Raw genomic sequence first — 23,074 nt, 5'->3', positions numbered from 1 at the left:
GGGCTCTTCATTTCTATGGATGGATGAAGGAATGCTTTTCACTCTGTGGCTGAAGAAGAGACATAGATGAGTTTACTATCTATTATATGATTATATATCATATATGATATATTTTAGAGATAATTATGATTTAAAATTGTGGTTTCTCACTCAATTGCTTCTGACTGTTTAGAATCATCTCTTCTCTTTCTTGTATCTAAACTCTCAGGGAAAATGTCTTGAACTCCTACATCGGAGTGGGCCTCTGGGTGGCTTTGAATGGCCAACCTTGACGGTGGGGGGCGGGCGGGGGGGGGAGTGTCACCAAGAACCCGAATCACCTGGAAGCAAGTGGGTACTATTACACTCTTAAACGGACACTTTAAATGTAGCTTTCTTGCTCCCCACAATAACCTCAGGAGGTAATGATGACAGTAACAGTAGATAACTCGTAACACTGCTTATCTTTGCTAAGCACTGCCTACGAAACGCAATTATTACGACAACCTTATGAGCTAGGGGCAATGTTTTCACCATTTTACAAGTGAGACAATTGAAGTGCTAGGAGGTAAGTGACTTGCTCAAGTTTCGAACCCAGGGAGTGTGGCCTTAATTCCCAGGCTACTAACAATACGTTTCGTTTGTTTCTTCACATTACACAACTTTTAAGCGCGAAATCCTGTCTCACTCCCAAGCCAGGGTTCTTCGGGGATACCCAGAGGTCTTTGAAGTGGACTAACAGAAGGAACGCCTTGGAATTTTTGCGACACTTTCGTCTTCGAAAGAATTCAAACGGATTATCGTGTGATTCTTAAAGATGTATGATGTGAACCTTCTAGTCCCGTCAATTCCCCCACTAGGGCAGAGAGAACCCAAGGAGGGCCCGGGTCCTGCTGACAGTGGCCGGGGCACCCAGCAGATGGCGCCACCCTAGTAGCCACCAGCTGACTGCTCCATCCCCTGGGCTCACCGTCTCCGCGGAAAGCTTCCCGGCCCTCCCTCCTCCCCCCTCCCCCCTCCCCACGGAACCCGCGCCCACGTGACCTCGCGGCGGCCAATCGGCGAGCAGAGAGGGCGAGCTGGTCCCTGTGGCCGCCATTAAAGCGAAGGGAAAACCCGTGAATTCGGATTAAAGGGGGAAAAACACCGCCCGCTGGGCCTACAAAATGGGGGAGACTACGGCGTCCAGGCGGTGAGGCCGCAGGAGAGCAGACGTTAGGTCAGCTCGGCCCAGGGACGACACAGGCACAGCCAGAGAATGGTGTGAGCCCGCAGACGCCGCCACCACCTCCGCCACTGAGGAGACTCTGGGCTTAAGGACATCGCTGCTGCCGGGCCGGGGGCCTGGGCTTCTCTCCCCGTGCCTGCCCTTCCCGCCCCTCTACGGCCGCCTCCCCGCCCGAGAGGACCCTCCGCGGGGTCGGGCTCTGCCGCCTCAGACTCCGTTTTAATTATTTATTTTGTAATTTATTATTTTTCTGGTGGAAGGGACACACACCGCCCAGAGAGGGGCGAGCACCCGCGGGCTCCGCGGCGGCCGCAGTCCGGCGCCCGGGGCGAGCGCAGCCAGGCCCTCCCGTCCCGCCTCCGGCTCTCGGCCCCGGGCGGCTGGGTGCCGGCCGGGCGGCGGGGGCTGCTCGCGGCGGCGGGGGGGTGGGTGGGGGGGGCGGGCGGCCCGGCGGCCTCCTCTTCCACCGCCCCCCAACCACCACCCCACCCCCCCAGCCCTGCCCGGTGTCTGTGTTTCTCTCTGTGGTCGGAGGCGGCGGTAATGGCGGATGGTGGGTTGTGGCGCCGGCGGCGGCTGCTGTGAGGGACGATGAGTTCCTCCTTCGTGCCGAACGGGGCCAGCCTGGAAGATTGTCACTGTAACCTTTTCTGCCTGGTGAGTGCCCGGGCGGCGGGCGGGGGCCGGGGCCCGCGGGGCGGTGGGGGAGGGGCCGGGAGGTGCGCCCTTGGCCCGTGGGGGAGGGGGCCGGGTCGGAGCCGGGGTCCCGGGCCGGGCCCAGCCGGAGCCGCCGCCGGAGCGCGCAGCGCCCAGGCCCGCCGCTGTCCCGGGCCCGGCTGGCCGAGCGCGGAGCTCCCCCCTGGTGTCTGCCCGCCCGCCGGCCGGCCGGGAGTCCGGTCTGCAACTTGGGCTCTTATCTGCCAGAACACTGACTTAACACTTCCCGCGGCCGCGCTCGCCTCCCTGGCTGTGCCCGTGTTGACCCCGTAGCCCTCTTCACACTTTCTCTGACTGCCCGTTCGCCCCCTGGCTTTACACCTCCCTCTGGTCACTCGGTTCCGCCTCGCCTAGGGGACCCCAGAACTTCTTCAGCAACTCCCCACCCCGGCCTCCCACGACGCTCAGCCTCCCCCCCCTCCCGCCCCCGCGTCCCAGTGACACACGGTATCCCTTTTTGACTAGAGTGACTTCCGAGCTTCGCGTCCAAACACGTAGATGCCATTACATCTGTTTGCTTTGGAAACTTTGCAAACAGTTTTGCCATTTTGACAATTCCTAGCCATCTTGCTATTATGAGAACGTTGTGTGCGTGGGAGCGTGGAAGGGGCTCAGGGAGGAGGTGCTGTGGTTTTGCCCAGGGTGTTGTGTGTATTGGACCTTTTGGCCGGGCTTTGCAGGATGCTTGGAGCCCCTTCCTTGCTCCATGTTTGATGGAGACGGAACGTCCGGGCCAGCTCTGCGCAGGGATGACACTTGGATTGGTTGGCCCAGGAACTTCCAACGTCTGAGACTTTGCCAAGGACCAACTGTTGCCAATGCATGTAGTTCTGAATTGGATAAGAGTTTAGGTCGTTGGTGACTTTTCTCTTTTCGTTTCCCCTGTGCTGGGAGAAATATTCAAGGGTGTCTGATAGGGTAGTGAATTGAGTGAGTGGGCGGAACACAACTAGTTGGCGAGTGCAAACTGCCAGTCATGTCTCAGCAGTTTCATTTTTGGCACATTATGCTTTGCACCTTTAAGTCAGATTGAAGAGTTAGTGAATTCTCTCGGTGGAAATTTTTTTTTAGTGGGATATTGATAGCTAAAATGACTTCCCCCTCTGTAATTTATGTTGGCTTTCTTGTTTAATCAGCATTTCTCTGCAAGGAAAAAGACATAACCAGGTTTTGAATTTCTATGCTCTCCAACTCAGTCTATTTTTGGTACTTTTAGGATCAAGTTCTTTGAAGATAGTCTAGCAAAAATCCGACAGTTCTTTGTGGGCAGTCACTTGGCCTTTCCTAAAGGGGATGTGTGCAGGATTAGGTCGAATTTTGTCAGGAGCTATTCAGATGCCCTTTTTGTAGCACTCTGACTTCTCAAACACGGAATGACGAGTCTTTAAGAATCGATGTTTAGTTAAAAGTTTGACACCAAGGAACAAATGGGGCCGGTTAGAAAAGAATCCAGGACAGCAAAGGAATGTTTACTTCAGTGTGCAGTCTTAGAGCATATGTTTATATCTAATTAAAGTTTTTTGGTTTTGTTTTTTCTGTTTGGGGCGCCTTATACTTATTGGCTTGCTATTCAGTGTCGTGCCTGTGTTCATGCTAAAACTGTTCTTGAAATTTTGAGTGGTTGAAGTATTACTCTAATGCTCCTTTTTGCCCTCTTTGGCCTTAAGCCACTTCAATATCTGAAGCATATCCTTGTATTGAAAAAGTGTAAGCTTTTAATTGAATAATTTTGACTTTGTACAATAATAAAAGTCATGCTTTCTTTTCTTCAGGCTGACTTGACAGGAATTAAATGGAAAAGATATGTATGGCAAGGCCCAACTTCTGCTCCTATTCTGTTTCCGGTGACAGAGGAAGACCCCATTTTGAGCAGTTTTAGTCGATGTCTTAAGGCAGATGTACTTGGTGTTTGGCGGCGAGATCAAAGACCTGGAAGAAGAGAATTGTGGATATTTTGGTGGGGTGAAGACCCTAATTTTGCTGACCTTATTCACCATGATTTATCAGGTGAAAGCAACTTTTTATCATTTCTAACAGATTATGCAGTAAGATTGTATACTTGTCCCAAAATAGCATGTGTATTACACATTAGGATTCTTTTCTTGGTGGAACACTGTTATATTTGAAGCCAGATCAAAATTTAGCTCTGTGTTTTATTTCACCACTGTTTTTACTTAAATTTTTACACGTTATTCCTGTGTGTTATGGCAGACTTCCTCCTCCCACCCAGCTCTTTCTGAATTTCTTACAGGCAGTTAGGTCTAGGAAAACAAGTAATATTAACATAAGAAAACTGAAATTTGAAGGCACAAATTTATCAACAAATCTCATAATAATCTTTGACACCAGTGTCATTTGCCTTTTGAGTGAATTCTGCCACTGTTCTCCTTTGCAAACAATCAGGAATATCTTGACGGGTTATAAACTTCTCATGTTATTGATAGCATATAGTTACTATTTTATTAACACAGGAAGACATGGTAATTTCATTTGTGGAACATGATTCTTTTGAGATATCCTACTCCTTCAAAAATTACCATAGATAGCTGTCATTTTGTTTACCTTTTATGCACTGTGGGAATCATACCTTAAAAGGTTATGTGGAAATAATTTTATTGTGAACAAATCGGTATGATTACTTTATTCTTGTGACTTTTAGGACCAAATGTTACTTTAGAAAGTGAAACTGTAGTTCTTTCTGTAACTTTTGAAACTTGTATTTCAACTTTTAAGAGTTAGTGCTAAGTGAATTTTTGGTGATAGGAATGTAAATAATGGTAGTGTGCGTGTAGTTTTTAAAAATTTCATCTGCAAGATAGTTTTGTAATGTTTTTGACAGGTGAATTTAAGATTTCTAACTAGCTTTTACAAAGGTTCTATTACTGTCTATTTGACTTATAAGACCTATTTTATTTTTAAATGAAGTGTAATCCTGGTGTCTTTATCTCAAACAATTATTTAGCAAGATCCACCTTTGTGCAGAAATATATATATTGTGGCTATTTTAATAGTTGCTTTTTTACCTTCCAATGAATTACACCCTAATGTAAATCCTAATTTCTTGAGATTGGCTGCAATTCTGCTGTGATAGAGCTTCCCAGTTTTCCTAATATGATCCCTGTTATATAGTTCTAAATATGTAAACTTGCATATGTATGGGCTTCAAAAAGTTTGTGGGGGAAATCCCATCAATTTCTTTTTTCCATATACTTTTTGAAGCCAATGTATATGAGAAAGATGTTTCTATGTATGCTCAGGATATAAACATTTTTTTTGTGGCATCAGTAAAATGATGCCTTCTAATGATGATGACAAAGCTATGCCTGCCAGCTTCCTTTTTTCATTGTCTTTGATGTGCTTGAATTATTTTAATCTTTTAAGATTGCTACCTTAGTAAAATAATTTAAAAACAGTTTACATGTTGATAAATTGTCTATAATCCTAACTTTAAGATTTTAATCTTTTTATATAAATTTGGCAGAGCATCTAAACAAGACCATCTTTTCAGATTCCAGGAGATACTTTTTTGTGGAATCATAGGACAGTTTTAATTATATATGTAATACACCTGCATGTAATTTAGTTTACTGTAGTAGGACTAATATGTTCATAGTTAAAAACCTAATAAAGTTAGATGTGAGTGGTTTTGTAGAATATTAGAATGTTAAGACTTGGTTTATGTTTCTTTCTAGTTCTCACATTATCAATTAGATATGTTTTCTTATTAAAAAGTTTCAGTTTTTAAAATTTTCTGTAGTGTAACTTTAGTTTTATTTTAGGTTTTTTGTTGTTTTTTTAAGAAATGATAATGTCTGTACTTCAAAATAAATGCCAGTCTTGAATGTGAGTGATTGAAAGTAATTTTGGAAGATTAGCTTTTTTAGTTTGTCAAACTTTCCTGAAACTAGAATGGTAAATAACTTTTGAAAATTTATCACTGTAAACAATTCAAATAGTAAACTGAAAAGCAAGTAGTAGTAGTATGTAATCAGATTTACTGTTGTAAAGACTGATCTGTAGTTTATGTAGTCGCTGGTATTTATAGAATGTGTTAGTTTTTTTTAACCTGTCATTTACTTTAGAATGTTGTTACTTAAGTCAGGCATATCTTAAAGAATAATAAGGTCTTTTCAGATGGAGTATATTTGTCTCGCTCTTTTCTTTACTCCAGGGACACCGTCTGCCTCCCTTTTGGGGTAATTAGTCTGCCTCTGTCTCTCTAGCTAACCCCTTTTTCATTTCTTCCCATCTGTGGCACTCTATTCCCTTCTTTTAAGCTCCCCTGAGAAGAGAGCAGCTGGACAGTGGGGGTGGCATCAGCTGTAGGAGGGAATCCTGAGTTCCAAGTAGAGGTGTAACACTGAGGAAAGGGTAACCGGAAGGACCCAGGTGGTAACTCAAAAGCTGTGTTAATTTAGCTTGCGCCTGCTCTTCACAAGCAATGCCCTTCTGTTTGGTTCAGCACCTACCACATCTTGTTACTCAAATGTTTGTGAGTATGGTGACAATATTGCCCTTCTTGGTGGTGGTGGAGAGAGGGAAAGCATTCTTGTATGTTTGTAAAGAGAATTCTCAGTCTTTTTATTAACTGACACATTTCAGTTACAAGAGTACAGAATTGCCTTTGTTAAGCCCCATTATCTCACTTGAGGCATATGTAGTGTATTTTCAAGGAGCCCTGGTGGCACAGTGAGTTAAACATTAGGCTGCTTCTAACTGGGAGGCAGGCAGTTTGAAGCCACCAGGTACTCTGTGGAAGAAAGATGAGACTATCTATATTTATAAAGATTTACAGCCCCAGAGATCCTATGTAGTAGCTCTGCTCTGTTCTAAAGGGTTTCTGTGAATAGAAATCAACTTGATGGCATGAGTTTTGTAATTTAAAAAAAAATAAACTTTTTAGATTTAATGGAAAAGTTGTAAAAGCGGTTTAGAGAATTATAAAGCCTTAAGAACACTGTGATTAGAGTGGGAGTCTGCTTCCGTAAAGATTCAAATAGAAAAACCAAACTCACTGCCATCAAATCAGTTGACAAATCGTACAGTGAACCTACCTCTAAGACAGAGTAGAACTGCCCTTTTTCGTTTCCGAGGCTTTCTCCCATGGAGCAGCTGGTGGGTTTGAACTGCTTCTCTTGTGATTAGACAGCTCAATGTGTAACCCTAACCCCTATACCATCAGAGATCTGGCTTTGGAAATCATATGCCACTCTAAAGGCTTACTCTGAGTTTGAATTGACTAAACGGTAATGGATTTTTGTGTAACCCATCATCCAGTTTCCTTTATTCTTTGGTACATTTGTTACAGCTAATCAACCACTATGAATACAATACTAATCAAAATCCATACATCTGTTTTTATATAAGGTCGTTTTCTGTTTTAGGATTACTTTCAACCTAGTCCTATTACATTTTGTTGTCATCTCTTACAGAGACTTCTAAACTGTGACAGGTTTTCAGGCTTGCCTTGTTTTGGGGCCCTTGATAGTTTTGAAGAGTTATTCGGTTCTATAATGCATTTAAAATTTTAGTCTCGTTCATACTTTTTTGGATGATGAATGTAAACTCATTTTGATGCTAATTGGTAAAGATCCATGATAGCAAAGCAAATTTGATTTACTATATACTTCAAATCTTCATTTATTTTTTTTCTAGCAGTGGTAAATAGTGTTTAATAATTTGCAAAGGCTAGATGGTTTTTTTTAAACATACTATTTTTATTAACTATTGTTATTCAATTTTTTTATTCTTTTCAAAGCCAAACATGAATTTTTATTTTTTGCTTTACTCGCTTAGAGAATGAATTATTGAATTGATATTTTTGATAGAAATTTGGGAACATAACTCCTTTCTCATTATGATAGCTTTCCTTTTTAAGACATTTAAAATTTGAACATCATAACATAATGCATTTAGTACTGCAGTCAGTGACCAAATTCCAAAACCCACTGTCTTATCTACTAGAGTCCCGCTCATAGTAACCCTATGCGTAGTTTCTGAGGCTATGACTCTTTGTGGGAACAGATAGTCTCCTATTTCTTACATGGAGCATCTGGTGGGTTTAAACTGCTGACCTTGTGGTTAGAAGTCCAGCCTACCTGATAGTGCCCTTAGGGCTTGACAAAGTATAAAATTCATGATGGGAAAAATCTTAGCTTAGTCTCTCTGCTCAAAAGTCTCCATAGATGATAGTGGTTCTTTTAAGTGTATTCTTAGTTTGCATCAAAGCAAAATTGTTTTATTGTCACTAGTGTGTCCTTGAAGGACAAACTTTTTGTGTATGATTTTACTGTGTTGTAACTTTTGAATTCTGGTGCTGTTATCATTGGCTTTTTCTCTTCCTTAAAAAAAAAACAAACACTACACTGTTCCCCAAATTTGCCACGTTAAGAAAATCATGATAAATTAGAAGATGATGAGACTGAGAAGACTGATACCTTGATAACTAAAAACTAGCAAGCAGCAGCAATAAAAACCCAGATTCAGGGTTAAAAATATTTTTTTTCCTTTTTCCTCATGTCTATATACTAGATTTTGCCTACTACCGCCCACTGCCATTGACTTGATTCAAATGTGTAACAACCATATAATGATAGAATAAAAAACTATAAGGTTTCTGAGACTAAATTTTTTTAGTCATTTTATTAGGGGCTCATACAACTTCTATCACAATACATACATCGTGTAAAGCACATTTGTGCATTCATTGCCCTCATCATTCCTGAGACTAAATTTTTATGGGAGCACGCAGCCTCATCTTACTCCTGTAGAGCAGCTAGTGAGTTTTGCTTGACATTTACTGTATCCACAGGTTTATTTATACTAGAGTTTAGCAGTGCCCAAATACTTTTGTTAAATCCAAATGTTGCTATACTGAATATTAATCAAACTAAGTGGATCATTATTTAGTATTAGAACTTAATTTCAGTTGCTTTCTTTGAAGGGTTTTAAGGGTTTTAATTTTAGTTTTCAACAGGATCGGCAAATAAATAGCAGCTAAGTTTAGGAGTCTAATGCCAGCAGAGTGGAAAGTGTACCGTGGAGGCCACAGAGTCGTTCCCTGGGTGATCTAAATGTTAACTTGCGTGACTGCTAGCTGTAAGGCTAACGGTGAATCTATCCAGCAGTGCCCTGGATTAAAGGCCTGCCAATCAACTTCCCCAAAATGAGCCATTGCAATGAATGTACAAATGTGCTTTATACAATGATGGATGTATGGATTGTGATGAGAGTTGTATGAGCCCCCAATAAAACGATTAGAAAAAAAACAAGCCATTGCTAGAACACAGTTATACTCTGATACACGCCTGAGAGATACCTATGAATTGGAATAGATTCAGAAGGCAGCTGGTTTGTTTTGTTTGTTTTTTCAAATGTTAGCCTGAAGAGATTAATTCATTCATCTGTTTTTATAATTGTGGCTAGCTTTCTAAGTGACAAATTTAATTATTTGCCTTATTCTATTTATTGTTCTTCAGTTAGAAGTATGTAAACTTTTAAAATATTCAAATTAAAGTTAAGGAGCCACATACTGAGCTATGAAGATTTTCAGATTTTGCCATAGATTGCTAATGCTGCTAATTTAAGGCTCTCAGTAGTATTTGTTTAGTTAATAGGAAACTTTCATTCCAAATAAGTGCCATTCTACACATAGTTAAATGTTTTTCATTGTTCTCGAAGGAAACACAGCCTTTTCTACCAGGTTAATTGTTGAGGCATTAGGTAGTCTTTAGTTTATTAAATAGGAAAAAGATTCCTTTATCAGATAATCATCTTGGACATACTTAAAGATGTCAATTTTGAGAAAAATGTTGACTAGTGTGTCAGTTTTGTTCTGATGTTTTCCATTGATAATTATTTTGATAACCTATAACACTTTTTGCTTCGTATTATGTGATGTGTATGCTTAAAAAATACTTTTTGATAACTCATTCAGCTTTTAAACTTTCATATTCAAGTGAATAACCTTTTAAAAACCTTCAAATATCAATGATTGACTACACTATGCTAATAGTAACTGAAATGTATTGAATACATATACCAGACTATGCTTGATTAAATTCAGAAGAGCTAGATAAAGATTTGCCATGTGTTCTTTCTCCCTCCTCAATTACAGTGCTGGTGTTGAGATTCAAGGATTTATTTTATTTATTTTTTAGAATTAACATTTTTTATTATGTCATCTAGCATGTTGATAAGTTTTCCTGATTTTGTTCATTCATGTTTCAAGTGAGAAGCATGTCTTTCTCAGTGAAGAAAGCAGTATGCTAATTTACATTCTGATAGAAGTATTTTTATTCAAATATTTTATTGTGCTTTCAGTGAAAATTAACACTGCAAATTAGGTTTCCATTTGACAATTTCTGCATAAATTGTTTAGTGGCATTAATTGCATTTTTCAACTGTTTGTCAACATACCCTTAATTGCCTTTTGGTCTTTCTGTCCCTGATTTCTTCTCATGTTTGCTTTAGTGTAATTTTTGACGGTTGCTTTTTAATGGAGCCCTATCCTCCAAGGTAGTGTCTTTTCTTTTGTATCCCAATCTTCTTTTGTGCTAAACGGTGACCTCTGGGTAGTTTCAGTTCAAGGTTTAGAGAATGTCTGAAGGCACTTATGTCTGGACTTTCCAAGAATTTGAGTTCTGCATCGTTTTCCTCTCATTTTCATCAGCATCCATCTGACAATATCTAGTTCTTCTGGTCTCAGGGTAGATGAGATGGATTGTGTGGGCTGTTAGCCCTATAGACTAATTTCTGTTTTGAGTCTTTGGTTGAGAACTTGTGTAACTAGGTTAGAGGTGCATATCACTAGGTCTTGGGTGTACTGGATGTGCCAACTCACTTTCTCTGAATAGAGCAAGTAGAGAAATAATCTTTTCCATTATCATATATACTTGTGTATAAACAGAATTTTTCTGCACATTTTAATGCAGTTTTTGTGGTAAAATTGGTGCCTTCGGGTCGGCTTGTATTGGAGTATATACGGTACCATGTTTCTAGAGTCCCTGTGTACAGCCCCCTCTTGAAAAAGAATAAGGGCTTCAGATTTTTCATTAAACGTTACTAGGATTTATCCTTAGTGTATAGCAGTTGTATATATTTGATGTTAAGATACCTGTGTCTTAGATCCTTGACACTTTCAAGTGTAGGATCAACTATAAAATTAGAACATTAAAGACTTTGTTAAAGTTTACTTGTGGAACACGTTAGAACCATTGCGTTTTTCAGAAGGTAGGATTTTTTTCCCCACAAAACCATTGTATTGGGAATTAATACAGATATCATATCATTCTGTAGTTCAGTCACATCAAGCAGTATTGTACAATAGCACTGTCAGTTTCAAACATTCTTTTCAAGAGGTATGATTTTTTGTGGTAAAAGGGATTATAAATAAAGTATATTTAGATTATAAAGAAGTGACAAATGGAATTATTCCTAATATAATTTTGTTGGAATCAAGAACATGAATATTTTCTGTAGTCAAAAGTCTACATAATTTGAGGATAAAACTCTTACTGAAGTGATTTAATTTTGAAATGGTAGGACCTATAGGACTCAATTAGCCTAAAAGTAGATTCATTTCTCTCTCACAGCAAAACAATATGCTTGTGATCTAGACCTTTAAATAATTACCTTTGAGTCACTATGTGCAATTTCTCCTTTTTCCAGCATAATATTTGAAAACTAGATAAAATAAGTATAGGAAGGAATTTATTAATACAGTAAATCCTATAGACATTTTTATTTTATGTAGAAGTGGTTAAGAGTATCTATAAAAGGATGTGATGAACTTTTCCTATTTGATATTAGATTGATATTTGATTCCTATTTGCTATGCTTGATTTGTAAAATTATTTTATTCTAACTCTAAAGTTTTCTTAAACTTAACCTTTCAGAAAAATCATAATTAGTTGATTTGAAGAACATAGCTGTAATATAGGGAACACTTTAAAGAAAAATATAAAATCAACATTAGCCTTTGTAGTAGCACAATGTGTATAGTGCAATTAAAGTCCACTGTCGTCATGCTTTTTCATTGATGTTTATTCTGTTCTTTTGTTGTATAAATTCTGAACATAAAACTACGTGTCACTCTTAATACATATCTCTGCAGTTATTCAAAACCATTTTCTGTGGGTATAGTATATAAATTTTAGTGTTAAATTGAAAAAAATATTTTTTACTTAAGATAGTGAAAGCTGACCTATATTCATAAGAATGTTCACAAAAGTATATAGTAAAAAGATTCTTAATTATAATTTAAATAATCAATTTAAATGTGAAGATAAAACTACTATAGAAATCCCTTTATTTGTAATTGGATACTTTGTTGGAGTCTTGGTGATGCTAACCGAAGTCAGCTGTTTGAAACCACCAGCTACTCAGAGCAAGAGAAAGAGAGAGAGAGAGAGAGAGAGAGAGAGAGAGAGAGAGAGACAGACAGACAGACAGACAAGGCTTTCTACTCTTGTAAAGAGTTACAGTATTGGGGCTTAGAGCCTTGTAGAGGCTCTCTGTAGCTACCCACTTGATGACAGTGAGTTTTTTGTTTTGAATACTTTGTTATAAATGTGAAATAATAAAACATTTTGGGTTTTTTCGCATGTTAACTGGATTAGATAGCTGTGATTGCAAAAATGATTGCAAAAATTATGCAGCATAATTAATGAAGATAGCACTTTTATTATAGAAAGAATAAAGCTATTTAAAATGTAAGTCTCTAAATTGTTAAGGTTCTCTCCCAAGTAGAGGCTTGTATATTGATTAGTGATTGTTAGAATCATTTGGTTGAGATGAGACCTCAGATGGCTGGTGATGCACTGCTTGTTAGCCTCTGTGCTGCTCATTTTCTGTTTGGTCATCACTTCATTTGTAATGGAGTCGTGGATTAAAATGCAGATGGAAAGAAAATTTTAATTATTAACAGGCTAGTTTTTACGGGTTAAATGGAGAAATTTAGGGCAAAGTAACAGGTGTGAGCTAGCTTAGAAGTTGACATTTTAGGTTTTGTGTGTATGTCATTTCTCAGGTTATACAAATGTTATTTTCATTAACAGAAACCAAATCAGTATGTCAGTGCCCTTTTTTTGTGATGGAAAATTAACTTTCAGGTAATTTAATAGCATATGTGGCACTTAAGCTTTTTATTCCTTTGGAGTAACTTTGAAATTGCATTTAATGTATAGAAATATGTTGAAATAATTTTAGTCAATATAAGGTGAAATAGGGCTTAGAAATATAGGATCTAAATTAACTTAAAAAAAACCTGGCTCTGAATATTTATAGATAGATAGTGCCACTACTTCACTGTTAGTTTCCTTGTCTTATAGAAGAGGAAGATGGAGTATGGGAAAATGGACTTTCTTATGAGTGCCGTACTCTGCTTTTCAAAGCGGTTCATAACCTGTTGGAGCGGTGTTTAATGAACCGGAACTTTGTACGTATTGGCAAGTGGTTTGTAAAACCTTATGAAAAAGATGAAAAACCTATAAATAAAAGGTAAGCTATCTCATTTAAATTCCCTTGATATTTCTGTAGGTTTTTGGTGTGTTTTTTTTTTTTTTTTTGCTTTACAGAATATATGGAATAAAACAAGCTATTATCTTGCATATTCTGGAGTTAACTATGAGCATTCGGGTTTTCTTTGACCATCTTATAGCTTCCTTTATAAATTTTGAGAGGCCCCCTCCACCCCCAGTTGGAAATTAATGCAATGGGTGTGTGTTTTAATAAAATGGCCTAAGTTTTGCTTTGGGAAACTAGGAAAAAATCATGAAATGAAAGTAGTCTTCTGTTTTGAGAAACGTGTGTGTGTGTGTGTGTGTGTGTTATCTACATAGTACTCTGATGTTGAAATTGAGTAATGTATCTGTTACAGGTAGTGAACTGTTGTCATGTTTTGGATTTAATTACTCTTTTTGTTACTTAACCACTTGGTTTGTCTTAAATGTGTTTTTCTTTATAAGACCGATACTGTTGAAGGGTTTATAATTTTCATGAACTTTGAATTTGCTCAGTTTATAACAGTAATTAGGGGAGCTACAGATGGAACTCAAAGAGTTTGAGATAATATTTTGTTTTCCTGTTAAATAAAAAATTCAAATTATTACACTACTCGGTGATTCAAATCATATAAGGCATAGTATGTTGGGTGATTCAGAACCAAGCGGTGCTTGAATTAGTGAGACTTGAAGAGAAAGAATAACACAAACAAGGATGATGGAATGTAGAAGGAGAGAACATTGATGAAATTTGTTTTTCCTGAAAAATATGAGAGGCTATGAAGTAAACATTTAGTGTCATATTTATAATCATTGTTGAGGTGACATCTGTTAGGTCATTTTTTTTCCCCCAATATGTGGGATTTTTTCCAAACTTTTCTCTTTTTTTCAGTTTTGGTAAGCTGTAAGAAAGGAGAAGTTGAGGTTTGCTCATTTGTTTTCTTTGATAGCTAAACATTTGTTGTAACAAAATAATTGTATAAGTTAGAAATGCAAATAAACAGAGAACCTAACTTGCTTTAACTGATTTTTCATAGTAGCAAGGAATCTTAAGATTGGTATTTCAGGACTGATATAGCTGCTCAAAAGAGTGGCCAAGGAATTTTTTATCTGTAACTGAATGATGTGGTGTGTTAAGATTGTTTCCTTTCCTGTATGTCTTTATTTCCCCCAAAGTTAATGATTCTTATTTTTTCGCTCAATTATCTGTAACAAGGGATGATAAGCTATTACCCACAAGCCAAATCTGGATTACCACCTGCTTTTGGAAATTAAAGTTTTATAGTAAGAAGCCATGCCCATTCATTTATAGATGGTTTATGGATACTCTTCCACTACAGTGAAGTTGAACAGTTGCAACCAACAGTCTGGCCCCCCCCCCAAAAAAAAAGCCATTAGTGTCTATTAGTAATTGACTCCTCGGTCTCGTCCCACCCCAAAATGCCATTAGTATCTATTTGTAATTCACCTCTAGATGTTTATCATGTATAAATCTTGCCATATCTGCAAGGACAGTTAGTGTACTATAATTAATTTTATTAATTTTTTTCTGTTAATTAATATCCCTTCTTGAGTCCTGCATTTTTCTGTTCCAATTTGGACTAGTTGTTCTGTATGACTGTTTTGTAATTGGGGAATTTCTTTTGTCTTTTTACCTGTGTTGGATTCCTTATTTCCTAGATTCCTTGTTGTTATTACTGTCTTACTGGTTTGGTGGTGCTTTCCCACCAGTAGTGTCTTCAGAGAGAGTTCATTAGAAGTAGCATTTTAAGTTGATTGATTTGAGTATTATAGAATCTAATGTTGCAATAATCTTCTCTTAAATCTCTGGGCATGAAAATGCTGATTATAAAAAAAAGTGCTGATTGTTCTGTAGATGTAAGCTACTTGAGAAATTTCAGGTTTGACCAGGATGATTGGCCTGGGACCTGGTCATTTTTATTGGGTATCTGTCATTTAACTGTCACTAACTGTACCCCTCTCCCATCCTTCAACAAGTACTTATACTCAAATTTAGTCTGTTTTCCCAGAGGAATCTTGATTTTTCTGAATGGAGGGCTAAGGTTGGCTATTGATACGCATGGAAACTTTGAGGGAAAAGGGAATTGTAGAATAAGGAGTTCATATAGTATTTAGATTTTCACTTAACCCTACTTTTAAATACAGCACCTGTGTCCTGTATCTGTATCTATATGCACGTATTTGTGTGTGCATATATCGTGTTTACATGTATATAAAGGGGGGAGGGCAGGCAGGAGTGAGAGGAAGAGATGTCTGGTATCCCTCCGTTCTCAGTCCCTCTGGTTCACCCAGTTGAGAGAGGAACCCCCCTCCCCGCCAAGGAATAGTCTTTCTACAAGATGTGAGGGGAGTGGATCCAAGAATTTAATTTAACTTTATTTAAGTTTTTTATTTCTTCAGTTTTCAGTTCCACCAGTGCCTTCATTTTCTACACTTTTTGGTTTACTGTGGTGTGGCACCCTTTGTTATTTGGCTGCTTCTCCTTAACGTCTATATATTGAATCAGTTGTTACTTTGCCTTTGCTGTATAGCTCCCCCAAATTTTTAATTTTTTTTTGTTGGCTGCTGAAACTCCTACTATGCTGTTTATCTTCCCTGTGCCCTTTACTGTCTGTATAGAGGGAATTTCATGAGGGAGTAGAGGTAACTGACTGTTTAATCAGCTATTCAAAGTATTGAAAGTCATCTTATTTCTCTTTATGACAGAAACACTCTTAATGGGACTGCTATTAACTGAAAACAGAATTTTTCATGTTGGAGATTTCCATGAACCCAGCTGTTTGTGTAGCTATGCAGTTGAACGCTAGTGTTTTTCCATGGGGCCACTTAAGAAGGGAGCTAAATTCAAATGTACTTTATTAATGGAGTATTACCAGAAATGCTACACTTATTTTTAAAGCCAAGTTGTACAAAATTAACTTTATCTGGAGAAGATGAAAGGTGGCCTTCAAATCTTTTGTACTCCCCATGCACCCCTAATCAGGAACTTTCCTGGCTCCCCTACTCCCTTTAGATAAACAGTTAAAGACACCAACCAGCTGAGTCTCTCATCTTTTAGTTATCGTTTGGGACCTCTTGTCCATTACATTTAATAGAATGATATAAGGGAAATAGATAAACTAGATTTTGTTTATGAACTTAAGGCTTCTTAAGAAGCAGACACAGATGCAGTTTGTTTACTGATTAACTTATTTATATGTTGAATGGCTCAAATACGGTTTTAAAGAATTTAACCCAGCACTAAGAAGAAAAAATTTGTGCTGTGAAACTGGTTTGACCCAAAGAGCAAATATTTCTTACTTTTTTTCTCCCTCTTTCTTTAAAAAAGAACAATTACACCCCACCCCCAATGAATATGCCATTTTCTAATAATTTGAACTCCATGTAGTTTGTTTTCTGGTTCGCAGTTTTCTGGCACTGAAAGAGAAGTGAAAAGAATATGAATTTGGTTTAGAAGTGATACCAAACCAAAAAGTTAGTTGCTGTCAAGTTAATTCTGATTCAGTGTGACACTATATGACAAGTAGAATTGGCCTATAGTGTTTCCAAGGTTATAAATCTTTAGAAAAGCAGACTGTTGCTTTTTTTTTTTCCTGTGGAGCAGCAGATGGCTCAAATGATTGATCCCTGTTTAGCAGCTAAGTGCTTAACCCACTGTGTTACTAGGGCTATTGGTGATTCTGCAGCTTTAAATAAAAAATACAATTCCTTAGTTGTATAGGGTTACTTATCGACTAAATATTTTCTGTTTACAATTAAATTAATAACTTTTGGAGCATCACTAAAGTTTGCTTGTGTTTTTTTTAAATAAACTACCTGAAAAATATGCTGTATATATCTTTCACACAAGTGTAGCTTTTGTATTAACTTCTTGATCTATCAAAGCAAGTATGGTGAAACTTAAGTCTCTACTAGAGATGTATTAGAAACAGTGGTGTTAAGCCTTAAGCACTCACCTGCTAACCAAAGTTCTGGGATTGGGAAAAGATTATTTTGAATCTGATGGTCTAAGAAATCTTTTCAAATTGTATGTTAAACTTTGTGTACTCTATGTTTTTAAAAATAGTCCCTACACCTTATGTCAAGGGACCAACTACCTATCAAGTTGGGATTATTTACTTCAACAGTCTTCAGACTCGTCCCCCCTCCCTTCTCAAAGTTTATGTTGATCTATCCTTTATGTCTGTCATTAAGACTCTTCTTCCTCATATTTCTGAAATTGTAAGTGATAATGTCAGAATCCTTGCCCATGAAATTTCTCTCTGGTGCTTGAGTCATTGGGGTTTGTATGGTCAGTTTTCCACATTTTCAGGCTTTCTAGGAAATTTTATATGAAAAATAAAGTGCTGAGAAGCCCCTTTCTCTCCATTCCTTCCACCTTCACACCTCCCCTTGCCCCTTGAGTTTGGTTCTTACTATAAAAAATGAAACCCACTACCATCAAGTCATTCCAACTCAGCTCCCCAATATAGAGTTTCCAAAACTGTACATCTTCACTGGTGTAGACAGTCTCATCCAACTCATCTGGAGTTGCTTGTGGGCTTGAACCTCTGATCTTGCAATTGGTAGAAAACTAAAACCCCATAGGATTTCTGAGGTTATAAACCTTTACAGAAGCAGATTACTTTACCTTTTTCTCCTGGAGCTGATGATGGATTTGAACTATCAGTCTTTAAGAGCCTAATGTTTTACCTGCTGTGCCATTAAGGCTCCATTTTCAAGGGGTAAGACATCATACAAATGGAGTAGTTAAAAACAATAAGGGAAAAAAGAGCACTTGCAGAGCTCTTGAAGTTAGTAAACCAGAATAATGTGGCTACTTCGTATTTTTTACTGTGTGATATAAGAAATATGCCTGGACTTTAAAATACAGTTGTTGTTTTTTTAATTCACAGAGATATGTTTAAGAATGTTTAATACTGAAATTACACTGGTAAATTAAGATTTTTTTTTAATTACTTAGAAGACTGCAGAAATACAGAAGAATGCAGTGGTTCTCAGAATTGTCTTCAAGTAGGGCTCACCTGGGAAGCTTCAGAAAATATTGGTGTCTGTGATTTCATTGTGTCTGGGGATGTGGCATAGCTTTGGAATTTTTAAAAGATCTCTAGGTAATTCAAATGTAAGAGGGGTAATTTAGGAATTGGAATAGACTAGGATTTTAAGCCAACATTTCCTCTAGCTCAGTGGTTCTCAACCTTCCTAATGCCATAACCCTTTAATACAGTTCATGTTGTGGTGACCCCCCCACCCCAACCATAAAATTATTTTCATTGCTATTTCATAACTGTCATTTTGTTATGCTAACAAAATTGGGCTGCCCCTGTAAAGGGTCGTTCGACACCTTCCCCCCGCCAAGGAGTTGTGACCCCATAGGTTGAGAACCGCTGCTCTAGCTGGTTTTAAGATAAGCCATCTAATTTTTTTGGTGCCTTTAATTCCTTACTAGGAAAATAAGATTTTATTTTTCTGTATCTACATAACAAATGCCAAAAAATATATTAGATCTAGTACTTTCTGCTGCCGCACGTAAGGAGTCCTGTGGTGCCCTGGTGAAAGTGCCTGACTGCTAACAGAAGGTTCAGTGGTTTGAACCCGCAAGCCTGGCAGGCGAAAAGACCTGCCGGCCGCGCCTGTAGAGACTGCGGCCTCAGAAACCCTAGAGGCTGGTTCTCTGCTGTCAGGTGCTGTGAGTTGGAACTGACTCAATGACAACACCACAAAAATGCAGTTAATTGGAACAGCTGATATTATTTACATGGGTGTCATCATTTTATTTTTTAGATATTTAAAATACATAATTTTATTTAGAATATTTTTTCCTTTAACAAAAGATGATCTATTTGGATTTCATCTGTAAAATTTCATCCTTATCTTTTTGTTTTGTTTCTAATAGTATGAGCTTCCTAGAGAAGGATATTCTCTGCATTATTTTATAGTAACATGCTTTTGTTTTAACTGCAATTTTCTAAGTGTTGGATGCTAAAAATGTTTGATGACATGATGTTATAAATGATAATAATTTTTCTTTGAAAGAAAAGTCATTTTAAGTTAGTCTATCAGTCTTACCTAACAGTCACTTTGTTTTATAATATTTTCTGTCTGGAGGATTGACCTTAATTTGGAAATTTGGGAATTTTATACTCTATTGAGGATGCTTAATTTTTTCACCTACCGTATATATATACTAATGTATAAGCCGAGTTTTATTTAGCACATTTTAATGACATTTTTGTGGTAAAATTAGGTACCTCGGCTGATATTTGAGTCGGCTTATACTCGAGTAGATATGGTACATTATGAACAACTTGGTTTATTTGAAGCGGCTCTGTTACCAGAAGACCAAACTGTATTGGGAACATGTGCTAGTCGTATAGTAGGTGATGCTTTTCTTTGATCATAGGCAGCTGGGATTGAGAGCTGCTGGTAAGTAGGGCAATGCAGATAAACAGCAGGAGTGTAGAGCATGGATCACATGGTTTGCACTTGGAATATTGGGTTTGTACAAAGACTTTCGGGAGAAAAATTTATCACTTTACATCAAAAGAGGCCACGTTTTCTTTTTGATTTACAAGTTAAAATGATCTAATGTTCATGGGGCACATGGAAAGGCTATTTCAGAAGTTGAGAAGATGGCCTCCATGATTATTTTATATACACCAGATTTTAATGTTATTTCCTAAAGAATATCTAATGGAACTTAAAGCAGTTCTTTTTAATATTTCCAAGATACAATAATCCCTTTAGGTAAAGAAGTTTTAGCCACATAATTTTCTGTCATACGAAAATCCAAATTTCATATTTTAATATTATATTCCATATTTAACATTTTATATATCTAACAGCTTTGAATACTGTGTTCTTTAAAGGAACATTACATACAAGGACATTTAGATCTAGCCTCTTTGTCTATTAAAGAACATGAGACTTTTAGATTGTTGCTTATACTTGCGAAATGTTCTTGTGATTATTTGCAATTCAGATTTTAAAATCTGCCATTCATAAGCATACAGCATTCATAATAATTTTTGTAATGTACTTATTTGATCCCTAAAGTTAATCAGATTATAATTTCTCTACATTTTCTTGTTTGAATCTCTTGTTTCCTTAATATAAGTATTTTTAAATTAGCAGTTCCTGATAAATGTTCTGATTATTGTAAATCTTACTGAATAAGCTTACTGACTAACCTGTAAAGGAAATGTCTTATGGTATTGAAAAGTATTTATTCATTTTAGCTAGTTGAATATTAGTGTTTTTTTTTTTTTACATTTTATTAGGGGCTCATACAACTCTTATCACAATCCGTACATATACATACATCAATTGTATAAAGCACATCTGTACATTCTTTGCCCTAATCATTTTCAAAGCATTTGCTCTCCACTTAAGCTCTTTGCATCAGGTCCTCCTTTTTTACTCCTCCCTCCCCACTCCACCCTCCCTCATGAGCCCTTGATAATTTATAAATTATTATTTTGTCATATCTTGCCCTATCCGGAGTCTCCCTTCCCCCCCTTCTCTGCCATCCGTCTCCCAGGAAGGAGGTTACATGTGGATCCTTGTAATCGGTTCCCCCTTTCCAACTCACTCAACCTCTACTCTCCCAGTATCACCCCTCACACCCCTGGTCCTAAAGGTATCATCCATCCTGGATTCCCTGTGCCTCCAGCTCCCATATGCACCAGTGTACAACCTCTGCCCTATCCAGTCCTGCAAGGTAGAATTCGGATCATGGTAGTTGGGGGGAGGAAGCATCCAGGATCAGGGGGAAAGCTGTATTCTTTATCGGTACTACATCGCACCCTAACTGACCCATCTCCTCTCCTAAACCCCTCTTTGAGGGGATCTCCAGTGACCAACAAATGGGCTTTGGGTCTCCACTCTGGACTTCCCCCTTCATTCACTATGATGTTTGTGACTCACACACACATATATATTTTTTGCATGATGCCTTATACCTGGTCCCTTTAGCACCTCGTGATCGCACAGGCTGGTGTGCTTCTTCCATGTGGGCTTCGTTGCTTCTGAGCTAGATGGCCACTTGTTCACCTTCAAGCCTTTAAGACCTCAGACACTATCTCTTTTGATAGCCGGGCACCATCAGCTTTCTTCACCACATTTGCTTATGCACCCTTGTGTCTTCAGCGATCATATCATGGAGGTGTGCAGCCAGTGATATGATTTTTTGTTCTTTGATGCCTGATAACTGATCCCTTCGGGACCACTCGATCACACAGGCTGGTGTGTTCTTCCATGTGGACTTTGTTGCTTCTGAGCTAGATGGCTGCTTGTTTATCTTCAAGCCTTTAAGACCCCAGTCACTATCTCTTTTGATAACCGGGCACCATCAGCTTTCTTCACCACATTTACTTGTTCACCCACTCTGGCTCCAGCAGTTGTGTCGGGAGAATGAGCATCATAGAGTTCCAATTTAATAGAAGAAAGTATTCATGCATTGAGGGAGTGTTTGAGTAGAGGCCCAAGGTCCTTCCACCACCTTAATACTTAACCTATAAATATAGACACATAGATCTATTTTCCCATCCTCCTATATATATTTGCATGTACATGTCTTTGTCTAGACCTCCATAAATGCCCTTTGACTCCTAGCTCTTTCCTCCATCTCCCTTGACTTTCCTCCTGCCCCACTACCATGCTCCGTCCCCACCAGGGTTACAGCTATACCTCTTCTTTACGTAACCCTACCCTTGATCATTCCGTACCAGGCCTGCCACTCCCCCCTCACTACCATTTTGGGTCCCATGTTGTTCCCTTGTCCTTGTGTTTGTTGACACCACTTCCTTACCTCCCCACCTTCCCCTATCCCAAGTCCCCCCAGAACTGTCGGTCCCTTTGTTTTTCCTCCAGATAGTTCATCCAGCTTGTCCTATTCAGACAGACCTGTGGAGATAATAACTTGCACAAAAACAAGACAGAGGAAAACAAAGCAACAGTATACAACCAGACAACAAAACAACAAACCACTGACAAAGAACAAAAGAAAACACATCAAGAAAGAAGAGATTGTAGTTAGTTCAAGGATCGTTTGTTGGCCCTTAGGAGTGTTTTCCAGTCCAGTCTGTTGGGGTACCACGCCCTGGCCCCAAAGTCCACTTTCAGTATTCCCTGGGGACCTTGCCGCTCCATTCCCTTGCTGTTCCACTGCATTCCACCACACTTTGCCTCGGTGTGGTGGGATCAGGTCAGGTTCAGTTCCTACACTGTGTCTCCAGTGCTGTCCCCTGTATCACCCTTGGTCACTGAGGGTCATCATGTCTCATAGTGTGGCCAGCCATGTTGTTCTCTCTGTGGACTGGCTGCTCTAGTCAGGAACATCATCTTCACGGCCTGGTGGGCCAGGCTGTGTTCCACTTTCCCCTCCTCCCCCTTCATCTGCTCCCGTGTGCTCTGATCAGATATGTCCATCTCCTGGAGCTGCAGAATCAATGTCGTCCTTTGAAACAAATTCTTCTCGGGGGAGGGGCAGGAATATTAGTTTTTTATGTATTCTTTTTGTAGCTTTTTAGACTCTTAGATCTTTTTTTAAAAAAAAATAAGTGGCTTGGGAAAATGATTTAAAAGTTCTTTTTTGCCTGTTGTGTATTAATATATATAGTGGGCAGGT

General features: G+C 38.5%; 1 protein-coding gene across 1 annotated transcript in view; it reads left to right on the top strand.

Annotated features, from left to right (window-relative positions):
• The first annotated feature begins 1,046 nt into the window (after positions 1–1,046).
• The window catches only part of MED13 (mediator complex subunit 13), a 90,374-nt gene continuing 68,346 nt past the window's right edge, over positions 1,047–23,074 (top strand). Inside the window, exons 1-3 of the mRNA XM_075561493.1 lie at positions 1,047–1,864; positions 3,697–3,931; positions 13,255–13,423. Of these exons, the coding sequence (XP_075417608.1) occupies positions 1,799–1,864; positions 3,697–3,931; positions 13,255–13,423 (470 nt within the window). The 5' untranslated portion in view covers positions 1,047–1,798. The remainder of the gene's footprint in view (positions 1,865–3,696; positions 3,932–13,254; positions 13,424–23,074) is intronic.

Source organism: Tenrec ecaudatus, chromosome 10 (assembly GCF_050624435.1).
Source record: "Tenrec ecaudatus isolate mTenEca1 chromosome 10, mTenEca1.hap1, whole genome shotgun sequence".
Taxonomy (NCBI): Eukaryota; Metazoa; Chordata; class Mammalia; order Afrosoricida; family Tenrecidae; genus Tenrec; species Tenrec ecaudatus.
This window is presented reverse-complemented; position numbering and strand designations above follow the sequence as displayed.